We start from the raw sequence: 12,672 nt of genomic DNA, 5'->3' as shown, positions 1-12,672 counted from the left end.
GTGCACGCTTCCAATCATGCCGCTTCAAAGTCAAGTCGGAATCAGCGAAAGTAAATGTGCGTGTGTGCGTGTCTGTCTTCGCAATGCAATGTGGGGGTTCGATTTTCTTGTCGGACCGACGTGCGAATGCACCGAGGCGGTGCCCTGTCAGCGGATGCGGCAGCGCCCATGCAACCGAGAGCCAAGCCAAGTACCTTACTCACAGGGCGAGGAGGGTCGGCTGGGGTTCAGGCGGCCATCTCGTTATCGCCGGTCTGTGCCGCTGTTCAGCGAATCCGGCCCGGCACTTGCACCGTCCAGTCCACCTTGTTGGCCATGGCCAGGGCCAGGGCCAAGCTCGTCCTCGGCTTCGGACCCATCGCCGCTATCTCGGTCATTCACAAGGCCCCCGTCGTCTTCACTATCCTGCACCACCCTGTCGCCGCCAGCCTCGTCATCACCATTCTCATCATCATCTTCATCGTACAGGCCGTGATTGACGCCGAGGAGCAGGTCCTCGCTGCCTTGAGTCTGTGGTGGGACTGGCGCTGCCGCGTCGTCGTCCACTTCCCAGCCGTAGTCTCCTTCCCCTTCGTCGCTGTCTGGCACCTCGAGGCCTGCATCGTCCATCTTGCGCTTTCGTCTTGGTGTGCTTGTCAAAACCACGGATGGCTGACTAGCATCATACTCAAGGGCGATTAGGCCAGCCTGTCCAGCACTGTGTGTCAGCAAAAGGGAACCCCCCTTGCCAAATGGGGCTTGAAGGAGTCGCGCCAATGCGCCTACTAACCGCCTCAATGCGAAATGCGGCCGCGCTCGATACCGCTTCAGACCCAACTCTGCCCTCCAGCTTCTGCACACCCGCAAGGCATACCGTGCTCGGACTACCGTCTTTCCAGGCCCAGTCCTTGAAGACGACAAGCCGAGTAGATACGCCCTGTTCCCAGACGTTGGCATTGATGGCTGGCACCAGGGTCGCGCCGCTCTCCGCCTGCATCTTGGTTGCGCACTGCGTGAGCACCACGACTGCACAGTTGCGCGTCGCTGCCAGCTTTTGCAGTGCGCTGACGACGTGCTGCAGCGTCTGGAGACGGCGTGCGGCCAGGCTGGGACCTGTAATATGTCAGCGGATTCTTGTCCCGCCGCCAACGGCCACACAACGCGCCGCGTCACGACGTACCCTTTCCCAACTGCGGTCCGGGTCTGTTTTCCGAGGTCTTGGGGAACGCATGATTGACAAGCGTTGACAGCGAACTGACTACCACCACGGCTGTGTCCTTGGGCAGCGTAGTCGCCGTCGGCCTGCACAGGAGGGCAATCAGATGCGCCAAGGTCGGACAGGAATAGTGCGTAAACTTTTCGGCGATGGGCCCATATGTTGTCGGCTCCGAGGCTGAGCCCGTGTTACGAGCTTCACGTATAGCTTGTGCAACATCCTTCAGACGCTGCCCGCAGACCGAAAATGAACAGTCTGCCGTGGTCAATCTTGTGTTACCTTCACGCTGGAGCACATGCCTCAATGGGCAAAAAAAAAAAAAAAAAGACGTGACGATGCGAAGCAGGAGAAGCAGGAGGAGAACCCACCAACCCACACAGCGGCGTGCCCGTCTGATAACGCGTTGGCTACGAGCTGGATACTTTGACGCCCCCCCCTCTCGGTCAGCTCGAAACGTTCGTGATGGCAGCCGGGGCAATGGACTTGAGGAGAAGGGCGTAAATGAACCGTCTCACCCAAGTGCCGTCTTCCCCACGCCCGGAGGACCCCAGATCTCAGCGACCTGACCCCGCGGAATGCCTCCCGCGCGCTTCGATGCCGCCGTCGGCCGATGATGATCATCACATGCCGCCGACGCGGACCCGAGAGCTTCGTCCAGATCCGGCAGGCCGGTGGAAACGTATCTGGTCGTGGCGTCATCGAGATCCTCCAGAGCATCCGCAGCCGAAACCGTCGGTAGGCGATCTACATCCTCTCTTGATCAGCAAGTTTGCAACGGGATCCAACAACTCGAGGAGACCGATGACGAAGCCGTCAAAAGAGGTGGAAGGAAGGTATGATCCAAGTCGAGAGGGGTCGATCAACGTACGCGTAGCTGTTAGGTCAAAGCTCGCCTCATCTTGGCCATGGACCGAGTGATATTTGTCCATCATCGAATGATGCCTGGAAACTCGAGGGACGCCGCCAACGCATTCGTTGACGCGGTGAAGATATTCTGCTCGAGTGTGTTGGAGATACAGTGTTATGCATTTGTATTCCGCACATGCCTCCCACTCGAGGCAGCCGCAATGACCTCAGAAGAAGGCGCGCCACAAGCAGAAGCAGCCACAAGCTCAAGCCACATCTATCCTCCTCCGTGTTCCATCGCGGTCTCTGTGGGCGCGCAACATCATAGTGTCCTCAAATGTCACCTTGGTCTCTTTCACATGTCGATCATCTCGATATCAATCCAGGTTTGCCTGTCAATCTTTCTTAAATTTACCGTGGGCCGGACCCATTCGTCTCGTTCCCCAGATGGAGGCTTGGTTATCCGTCAGGAGAGCCGACCGAACCGAGCACATGCTTTGGCTTTGCACTGAACACCAAGCCTTCTTCTCCAGGTTTCACACGCCCCCCCCCCCCCTTCCAAGCCCCCCAACGCCCCTTGTGGAACCCTGTATTCCAAAACCTGGAGCATTCATCATTTGTGGGGGTTTGCTTCGAAAAGGGGGCCCGGCTGAGTTCTCGGCTTTTCGGTTTCGAGGTTCGAGCGTGTATCGGGGGGCAGAGGGTTCTTCCGTGACTCCTCGTCGCGCCGACGCTCAGGCTATCTCGGTCGTGGCTTCACCGAAGCGCTACAAGCCACGCAGGGGTCCGACACGATACCTTCATTTCCCATTCTGTGTCCGCTTCCCACCCGATAAGCACAGCTGATGAGGCCACGAGGAGGTCGAAAAGAGGGGAGACATTCCACCATTCTACTATCCACTCTGCGTGGCCCGAATCTTCCAAGCTTCACCTTCGGGGGGAACCAGCCGATACTGCAATTGTGGAGGAGCCGATCCCCGCGAAACCCAAGATGAGATAGTGCAAGTTGGTCAGTCTGCGGGGTCGCCGAGCCTCCACACTGAGCCAGCGGCCATCTTTCCCAGTCGTTGCCAGAGACCGACAGTCTGGTTCATCCCCACGAGAGCCAAGGGGAATAGCCTGGTGGCACGGCGTCGTCGGCGCGAGATAGCCGCCATGCACCCGAGAAACTGGCGTGGCCGCTTCCTCTCCCCCTCCCTCCTGCGCTGGCATGCCCATTCGACCATAGCCAACACACATGATGAGCGTCGCGGCATCGTGGCCCTTGGGAATCGGGACACTTACCCACTCCAGCCTGTTCTGGCAGGTCTGGCCTATTTCTCCGCACCGCGCCAAACAATTCCACATCGGGTCGGCCTTGAATCCTTGCTCAGATCAATACGGGCGCCTTTGGCCGGGAAATTTGAATAGGCGACACTCCGCCGTCAAAGGCGCACCTATCACCCTTTTTTACCTATCCCGGGCCAAGATAGGTTGTGCGCCCCAGGGATGGGCCTTGTCGCAGGGCGCAATGCCTTCGAGCCCCAAGCTTCCATCGATGCAGGGTTTTGGGGTGCATCGAGTCTTGGTCGACTCTGGAGAAGCGATAGTTGAGCCGGCGGATGCTTCAGGGCGCGCGCCACTGCAGCAACTGCGATATGAGAGCTGTTACAATACCGAATGCGAGCAATTCAGCGATGTGACGGGATCAAGCCCGACTTGATTCGAACAGTGCAATCATCAACTCTTTGGGGCCCCAAAGTTGCCTGTGGCCTTCACCTGTGTGGAGCAAACAAAGTGTCGGGAATGGAGGGGGGGCCACAGTGGCTGGGCGGCGTTTCTGGTCGGGATTCCGAATTTGACGACGAATCCATCGACACAAGCACTGGAATGGAGGGGGTGTCTCCCCCTCCATCTGCATCTGCAGGCACTTCCAGAAGTCCTGGTGCCATAATGGGGCGAAGGGACGCCTCAAAGCAGTGCCGACACCGTGGCGCAATTCCGGCGGTTTTCCTGGGCGGACTGGGCAGAGAGGAATGCAACGTGTGTCTCGTCAATCCGTTTGTGGGCTGGTCTGGCCTCTCTTGGTCAGTGATGCCAACCACGGCTCAATTTTCGGGAGAAAGGGACCGTCTACCCTGTCCGCCTTAATGAGGCTCTTATCTGCCACGCTGGCCTGACATGTGATGGAGACCTTGATGAGATGGATATCCACACGAAAGGATCACCCCTGGCGTCCACTACACGGCGTGCATGTTTGATCTTTGCGAGGTTGTTGGGAGGGACCGTCTGATGAAAATTTTCCCTCTTCCTGAAAGGGTTGGTTGGTGCAATGGCACTGGCTATTGCCCAAGACTGACCGCCTTCTGCTGGTGAGCCGCTTTGCAGGGCGTCTGTTGAGATAATGAGCGGTTTTGTGACGATGCAGTCGGGCCATCTCGGAGCCTCATCTCAGAGCACACAAAGTAGGCGGAGAATTGCGGGATCCACAGAGTCTGGCATGAGGAACAAGCCCATCCAGGGCTCCGCTTGAGCAAAGGGTGTGTCCATATCTCTCCCCACAGTTGCCCATCGCTCTCGTTGTTGCGCTTGACCCAGAATCGACTGGCGATATCCCCGTGTCATTCCCAAGGAAGCCCAACGCTGGCCACCAAATACTGCTACCAGATTGACCTAGTCGGTCAACGGAGTTGGTGCAGGGCACAGGAAACGAACCCAGGCAAAGACGTGACGCTCCGAATCTCTCATCTGTGTGTGAGATGCCTGAAATGGACACGCGCAAGCGCAAGCGTACTTCGGCAAGTCGGCTTGACTCGCCAGCTGCGAGGTGAGAATTTGCGAGTGACGTACCACCGCCTTGGCTTTCAGAGGGCTTGCGGGGTTTGGGCATGGAAGAGGGAGGCAAAAAGCAGGACGTCTGGGGAAGCTTGGGCAGATCCAGCCACGTTGATCACGGCATTCCCTTTTCTAGCGCGCTTCTCGTCCTGGCCGTTGTTCCGTTGGCCTGACTCGTAGGTCATGGCGAAGAAGCAGGGCAAAGCGCAGCCCCGAGCCACCTTTCGCGTTCGTGAGCCTTCCTCGAGCAGCCCCCGTTGGAGTCTGCTGGCTTGGAGGCTATCTCTCCAACTTACTGGTCAGTTTTGCCCACGAGCGCATTTATGCCTCTGTATCCAGAGGTGTGCAAGCTATCCTTCGACGGACAAATCGTTCTGCGCAGAGGCGATAGGGGGCCCGCCTTTCTCCCCACCCGGCCAAAGCATTCGTGTCTCGTTCTCGTTGTCGCATTCAAGTGCCTTGCATGTTTGTTTCGGAAGTCAAGTCCTTCTAGGCCGTGACTCGAGACCGATGCTACGCCGAACAAGCATGCCCAGGTAACGGTACTAAATCGACTTTGCAAGTCGCTGATTTCAGCCGGCGACCAGCGTTACACCGCGTGTCATTTCATGCGAGATGATCGCAACCCCACGACAGCCATCGGAGCTTTTTTTCTCTTCTGGTGTGTGGTGACCCCGCCATCAGGCATCTGGAGTGGTGTGATTCTCCGCAATCTCCAGAGTAAAACCGGTCGATGCGCTGTGGCAGCGACCGTCCCTTTCACGACGAACGCTATTTATTTTGCTCATCGTATGCGCGAAGCAGCAATCTGTTGGAGACACTGCCTGCACTTCTTTGGGTAGTCTGATGGAAGAAACTTTCGCATATAGAAAATGCATGAATATAGAGGGGGCTGTGAGGGCTCTGTGTTGTCCGCGTTGACCCGCTTGTGCCGTTCCCGGTTGCCGAGAACTCACAGCCTCAGCAATGCCAGCGACTTGGCCTCGGGTCTTACTTTCGGTCGACAGGAACACACATTGAACAGAACGACGCTGCTCCGTTCTGCTCTACAGTCATGCTTACGTGGTTCGACTTTTGCGCAGCATTGCAGATACCCAGCGGTTCCATTTGGTCAATAATAGGTTCTCGGCAGTCTCGCCAACATCGCATATTGTTACTGCACGATAACTAAAGAAAAAAGTCAATAAACATGGGTGACTTGCGTCTGCCACTCACCAGGCACATTTTGAAATGCACCATTGGCGGGGGCTGTTGAACATGAGATAGGCTCGATGGATTGATAACTGCTGCAACTGATCCACCATTGGGGGGTAAGCAAACAAACGGATGCAACACTTACCCAAAACTATCCGGAGGAAACAATTACTTTCCCGTGACTGTTGTTTCATTTCTCTAAGATGACACCTGGCTTTGCTATTGAGGATCCGCTGAAGCGATGCACATCGCTCACGTTTAGCAGTACCACCAGGAATCTGTCAGCGCTTGCCAAATATGTTGAACCCAGTCAAGAGAGGGGCGGCAAATCATGGGCAGAGCAGCCCTGGCGGCTTTGGAGAGGGCGTCTTGAGGGCGGGCGCGGAGCGGCGGCACGGCACCAATGAGATCCGGATTCAGAGGCTCGTGGCGTTTGACAGCACTGACCTTGTCCATTCTCTGTCGCAGCCAAAAAAGGGGCCAACGATAACCCCCACGCCCTTTCTGGGGTTGGATGGGCATCAGTGGAAGGACCCCTGCTACCTGCTCGGGTGAGCGACAGCCATAACCACCCCCTTGGCAGCACTGACGCCTCGAAGGGGAACCCTATCGCCCTGTGGCGAAAGAGGAAGTGTTCCCGGCTTTCCGCCAACTCAGGAGTGTGGGAGAGGGGAACGGGTTCTGGTTCGTGCCTTTGCTTCAGTGACTGAAGAAGCATCGGCGGAGGCGGCTTACCCATCCCCAGAGACACGATGCGGAGAGGCCAAAAGAAATCTCTGTCGCATAGATTTGCCTTACGAGAGTAGAGCCGAATAGAGTCCCATTATGTGGAGGAGAGCTCGACCTTGACACACCGAGCGTGACCTGGCGAGCCTCACGCAAGGACCAGTGCAGCAGTCGACCCCTGTGGTAACTATCTGAGACCCACTGCGGATAAAACGAGCTGAGAAAGGCCGAGGGTAATAGATCTTGGCTTTCAGTCTAAGATTCCCGACCGGATAATAGTTTCGCTGTCGGGCTATGATTACCGAGCGCTGACCGAAGTTCATGTACGGCCGACCCTCAAATGGAATAGGCTATGAGGAGGAGCCGAGCCGACCACACTGTCGTTCTACCTAACAGCTGCCTCGGTAGCGCACCTGACTATGTTCCCTTCGACTAGCCACGGCTAGGCTAATTATTCTGTGGCGGAGGGCATGTGTCCTCTAAGGCTCGGAAATTCCGATTTGGAGCATGTGGCCACTGAGCTCCCGCTGTTGGCTAGCATGAAGGAGGTGAGCCGGAGGGCATTTCTTTCGGCTCTTCTCGCGGTATTGACAGCAGAGCTGAATGAAGTAGTCGAATATGCCTTCGCAGCTTTGGCGTGCGTGAGTAAAATACCAAGCGCATGTCTTCGTAGTGATCCCGTGTCATCGTGCAAGGGATCGGGTGAACAGCAAGCGAAGCGTCAACTAAACCAGGCCCCCAGCATGGCTACCGGGCGGTCAATCTATCCAGCGGATCCCCAGTCAGATATGCGCGAAGGGTCCTTTTGGTGTTGGTCGAAGATCAGCATGGGGCTGGTTGATCTGGCTTCACTGGCGAGGATACTCGCCCACTCTTTCGAACGCATGTGACTGTTGGCACACTGAACCGTCCTTTCACAGGTCGAGTGGAGTTGCTGATTCGTACTGGGTGAGCTGAGAGGTATCATTTGACCTCTGCGATGCTTGACCAGAGACCAGGTTTGGAGATTGTACTGTAGGCACAAGCATCTCTCGGCCTGCCGCTCGTGGCCACCGTGCCAAGGATGGTTGTCCGGGGTCTTATGTCGCGATTCCTGATCCGAGCCACTTCTGAAGTAGTATGGGCGGACGGAGAAGGAACGGTTGTTCCAGCTGGATAATGAGCCGGCTGATCGTCCTCCCACGGCCTGCTCTTCGTCACGGCAAGAACCAACGAAGTGTCTGCCAAGATATAACACCACCAGGAGGGGCACTCAACAACACCTTCGTCAAACGAAGCTGAATGGCTGAATGATTGCCACTGGCTGCAATACCTCACGGCTGCCAGACTATCACCAAATGTTTCTGCCCACTATTTTGACCACGATCAGGATCGTAGGCTCTTGAAGCAAGCGATGATATGTGTCTTGGGAAATGCCGTCTGCCTGGGGCGTGACGCACAAGAGTCTCAGAGGCTGCTGATCACTGTGAGGGCCTAGCCATGTCTACGTAAATGAGTCGAGCAACTGGCTGAGACGCCCAAAGTCTGTCCTGCCGTTGTCGTCTTGTTTGCTCAAGCCACCCTTCCCCGGATTCCTGTCATGTCAGGAGACGCAGGATCCCGTGGGTGACCCCCGTGAATTGTCCCCACCCCGTTCCCTGGTGGCGCAATCAGCAAAGCGGCGGGCGGAATGGTGTCATTGGAGGGCAGCCAGCCGACTAGCCTATGGAGAGAGAGAGAGAGAGAGAGAGAGAGAGAGAGAGAGAGAGAGAGAGCCAGTCGAGCTGCGAAACGATGCAACAGGCAAGTCGGCCTCCAAGCCGCACACTGGCGTGCAGTGGCCGAGGAACGAGACGTATTGGACGTACACTGCCCAGCACCCAATCACATGGATAAAGCTCGAGACCGGCATGTCTTTGGTGTGCTACTGAGCCATCATGGCACAGACATGGGGTGATGGGGCCCTGGGGGCAGCCCTCCTCGCCTTTTACCCCCGCGATCTCTGGTTTTGGCCGGTCCACGATAGGGAGGTGGGAGGTGGGAGGTGGCCGCCGGTGAGCTGGCGCTTGTCTAGACAGTTCCGGATCCGGGCGTGGACGTGGAGGGAATCGCAGGGGTACAGACGCGAGTTGAGGCAATGTGTGGAGGGCCGAGATTGGGAGACGAAGAAAACATGCTAGACCGAGGCCTCACCAGAAAGGTCTCCGGGGGTCGTCGCTGAAAACGAGCCGACCGAGAGAGCGTGAACATGTAGGCAGGACGAGGATCAACGGAGAATGATGACTGGTGGACTAGAGAGAGTGAAAGTCAGTGAAGGAGTGGAAGAAGCCGGGCGGCACGCCTCCACCGAGGTCCCCAGACCAAACTAATCTCACCCCCGTTCTTTCCCCACCGAGGCATCACGGCATCACAGGGCCCTGCCAGGTGCCTGCCTCTGATGCCTGCCTCTGATCCCTGACGGCACCCCCCTCGTGAGATCCGGGAGACAGCCTGCAGTGTGGATCACCTACCACGACGCTCAATGCCCCCTCCCCACCTATTTTCATCCCTGCCCTCCCCACTTCCCCGACCCAGCTTCCCTCAGAACTCTCGGCCCCCGTCCTCTCCACCCCCCCCCCCCCTTCCAAAGGGCCCCCAGACACCAGACGCCAGGCAAAAATAGGAAGGGAAAGGAAAAAAAAAAAAAAAACTCAGTTGAGGAAGGCGAACTGGCGAGGAAGGAAGTACCTGCGCTAGAGGGTACCTACCTTGGCCCTCCCACGTCCTTCCCCATCAGACATTCAGAACTCACACCCCTCCCCCCCCGGGCGTCTAACCGCTCTTCCCTGACGGCTTCTGGTTTCCCTAGCCAATTCCGCCCCCGTATCTTCCAAGTACCTCACCCTCCTCCACTGCCCAGGACCTACGTCCCTGGCCACCTCTGACTGTAGTGAACAACTGTGGGAGGGCCGAGTGAGCCCACTGTTGCCCACTACTTACCCACCGCCTACAACGCACCCACGCCCCCCCCCCCCCCTTGGCCAGAAACCAGACACCAGACACCAGACACCAGACACCAGACACGCCAGCTGCGTTCTTTTAAGACTAAAGCCCCATCCCTCCTTCCCGCCCGAGAGGAGAAAGGTTCGCTCTTGCTCCTCTTGAAAAAGTCGGTACCCCCATCTAGCAGCACCAAGCATCCGTCATCACCCACCACCCCGTCTCCACACCCCAAGCCCAAGGCAGTCAGCCCCAGAAACGATAAGACGACCTGCACCCCCCAAAACCACTGCCTGGATCTCTCTGCCCACCACAAACCTGAACATCACCACCACTACCACTATCCAGTCCTCTCTCGTTCTGAATACGGTAATCGAACAAGCACGATACAACCAGTCTAGCTCAGAGCTGGCCACATCAACAGAATCGGCAGTCTTTTGTCGATTAACCCACCAATATTTACCTACTAAGCATACCGAACAAGCACCATGTTCGGCAACCTCTTGAATCCCGAGTCAGAGGAGGCTGCCCCTGCGCCTCAGCAGCAGCAGCAGACCGAAGGTGACAGCCTGGGCTCTGTTCAGCAACTGAAGCCCAACGGCCCTCTTCCAGGTGCCCAGTCAACGGAGGCGCCTGGCGAGCTGCCCCGTCCATACAAGTGCCCTCTCTGCGACAAGGCTTTCCACCGCCTTGAGCATCAGACGAGACACATTCGCACTCACACTGGCGAGAAGCCGCACGCCTGCCAGTTCCCCGGCTGCAGCAAGAAGTTCTCCCGCTCTGACGAGCTGACCCGTCACTCGCGAATCCACAGCAACCCCAACTCGAGGCGAGGAAAGAACCAGTACAACTCGGGACCCCAGACGCACATGCATTCGGAGAACATGATGCCACCTCCCAAGACGATTCGCTCGGCGCCCACCTCGAGCCTGTCTTCGCCCAACGTCTCCCCGCCTCACTCCTACTCCACGTTTGCGCTGCCCACGCACTCTACTCTCCACCACTACGGTCGCGGACCCCAGGCCAACCCCAACATGGACATTTCCATCCTGGCCAAGGCTGCGAACCAGGTCGAGCGCGAGACCCTCGCAGCGCCTCCGCACTTCCGCCACCACCCCTACATGCACAGCGCCCGCGGCCACCCTTCGCTGTCTGCGTACCACATGTCAAGGTCTCACTCGAACGAAGAGCACGGCGACGACCACTACTCGACTGCCTACAGGCACGCGAAGCGATCACGTCCCAACTCGCCCAACTCGACAGCTCCCTCGTCGCCCACCTTCTCTCACGACTCGCTCTCTCCTACGCCTGACCACACGCCAATTGCCACGCCCGCTCACTCGCCTCGTCTCCGCCCCTCTGACAACGATGTTAAGCTGCCTCCCTTCCGCAACCTGTCCCTGCAACCGACGTTGCAGCCTGCCCTGGGAGTCCTTGAGCCTAGGCCCGAGGCGCCGTTTCACAGCCCGCCTCAGGCTCCCGCCGGCGGCGCACCCACTCGCAGCAACGGCGTCTCTCTGAGCGACATCATCAGCAGGCCAGACGCCAGCCGCAAGCTGCCCGTGCCCAAGATTGGTGTTCACGAGCTGCTGACAAGCAACGAGGGCTTCAACAGCGGCAGGAGCTCGACCACGGGCAGCCTTGCCGGTGGTGATCTCATGGATCGGATGTAATTTCGGCACGACAAGACACATTCGAGACGACTTTTTACGAACTGGGCAAGAATGTCCCCATACAACACGGATATAGACTTGGCGTCACTGCACTTTCTCTCTGCTCCATCGGAAGCATGACGGGCCCACTGCTTCCTCTTAATTCATACAAACGAATCCCCTCTCTCCTCTCAGGCAGTGCTCAATCGGCGATCAACGAGAGAGTGTATGGCTATGCCCGGCAGCGGTGCCAGACTCTTGGGCTACGCACGGGCGCGAAATGTGGACTTATTTCTCTTCTCGCCCACCAGAGGGTGGGCTTGTTTGCAAGCGGGCTTATGAACGGATATCACACACAACACAACATATAGAAGGCGGGTTATGGGGCTCGACGGTATACACGGCTCATCAGGGGGCCTAGGGGCATGGCAGGCGACTGGTACCATTTTTTTTTCCCTTTGGGTCGAACGCCCCAGTGTCAGACGAGTTTTGGGATTTTCTATTTTCTCTTACGTTTATCGGTTCTGGGCTTTGTACTAGGTCGCCGCCTGCAATGGCTGGCTTGACAACCTTTTAGCGCCTCTCATGTAGACCTCGTTTGGAGGGCCCTCTACTTTCCAAGAATCTGATGGTTCTCCTCTCAAACTTGCAGCAACGTGTGAGAACCAAAACCTGGCAATTTCGTATACGTGCTCGTAAACGGCATACCCTCGACCCACGACGTGGCCCACGGCGGCTACTTTGGCTGCAGTAGGCGATAGGCAGCTGCAGTCGTGCAACATTGGTGCGAGGGTAGTCAGGCAATAATGACGGGCATCTGCACCGGCTGGGGCATGACACTGGCTCAGCCCTGACCGAAATATCCGTCCCATCCCCTCCACGTCCATCCAGGGACGAGAGACGAGAGCCGTAAGCAGCAGATCTCTGTTCACCCATGTAGGGTACGTAACAAGAGGGTCAGGACTCGGACCTGACGAGTGTCATGAGTGAGTCAAACGGCCCTGGAGATTTTCAACCACCTAGCCCAGTAGAAGATAGTTCATGGCTCAGGCCCAGCCTGTGATCATCACATTTGAGATCGGCTCTCTCTCTCTCTCTCTCTCTCTCTCTCTCTCTCTCTCTCTCTCTTCCTGGCCTTGAACAAGGTCATCGTCGATGTCGATGAGCGTCGTCATGCCGGAGGGTATCAGGTCACCATGGGCATACCCACAGCACATACATCCAATACAGGGCACCCCGTCTTCTGTATGGATGACACTGTCCAGTGTTGGATCTCTTCTTTAGGGG

The 12,672-nt window shown here is 57.2% G+C and overlaps 2 protein-coding genes across 2 annotated transcripts; one reads left to right on the top strand and one right to left on the bottom strand.

Moving 5' to 3' along the window:
- Positions 1-243: 243 nt before the first annotated feature.
- On the bottom strand, positions 244-2,127 carry D7B24_004517 (uncharacterized protein; the record flags this gene model as incomplete). Its single annotated transcript, XM_028638685.1, has 5 exons — positions 244-687; positions 770-1,092; positions 1,160-1,281; positions 1,711-1,939; positions 2,064-2,127. 5 exons carry the CDS (start codon positions 2,125-2,127, stop codon positions 244-246), a joined length of 1,182 nt encoding a protein of 393 aa, XP_028490230.1.
- Positions 2,128-10,221: 8,094 nt separating this feature from the next.
- On the top strand, positions 10,222-11,406 carry D7B24_004516 (uncharacterized protein; the record flags this gene model as incomplete). Its single annotated transcript, XM_028638684.1, has 1 exon — positions 10,222-11,406. One exon carries the CDS (start codon positions 10,222-10,224, stop codon positions 11,404-11,406), a length of 1,185 nt encoding a protein of 394 aa, XP_028490229.1.
- Positions 11,407-12,672: the final 1,266 nt, after the last annotated feature.

Source organism: Verticillium nonalfalfae (assembly GCF_003724135.2).
Source record: "Verticillium nonalfalfae strain VnAa140/NRRL 66861 chromosome Unknown scaffold_250, whole genome shotgun sequence".
NCBI classification, from domain to species: domain Eukaryota; kingdom Fungi; phylum Ascomycota; class Sordariomycetes; order Glomerellales; family Plectosphaerellaceae; genus Verticillium; species Verticillium nonalfalfae.
Note: the sequence above shows the minus strand (reverse complement) of the source record. Positions and strands in the feature narration are given on the sequence as shown.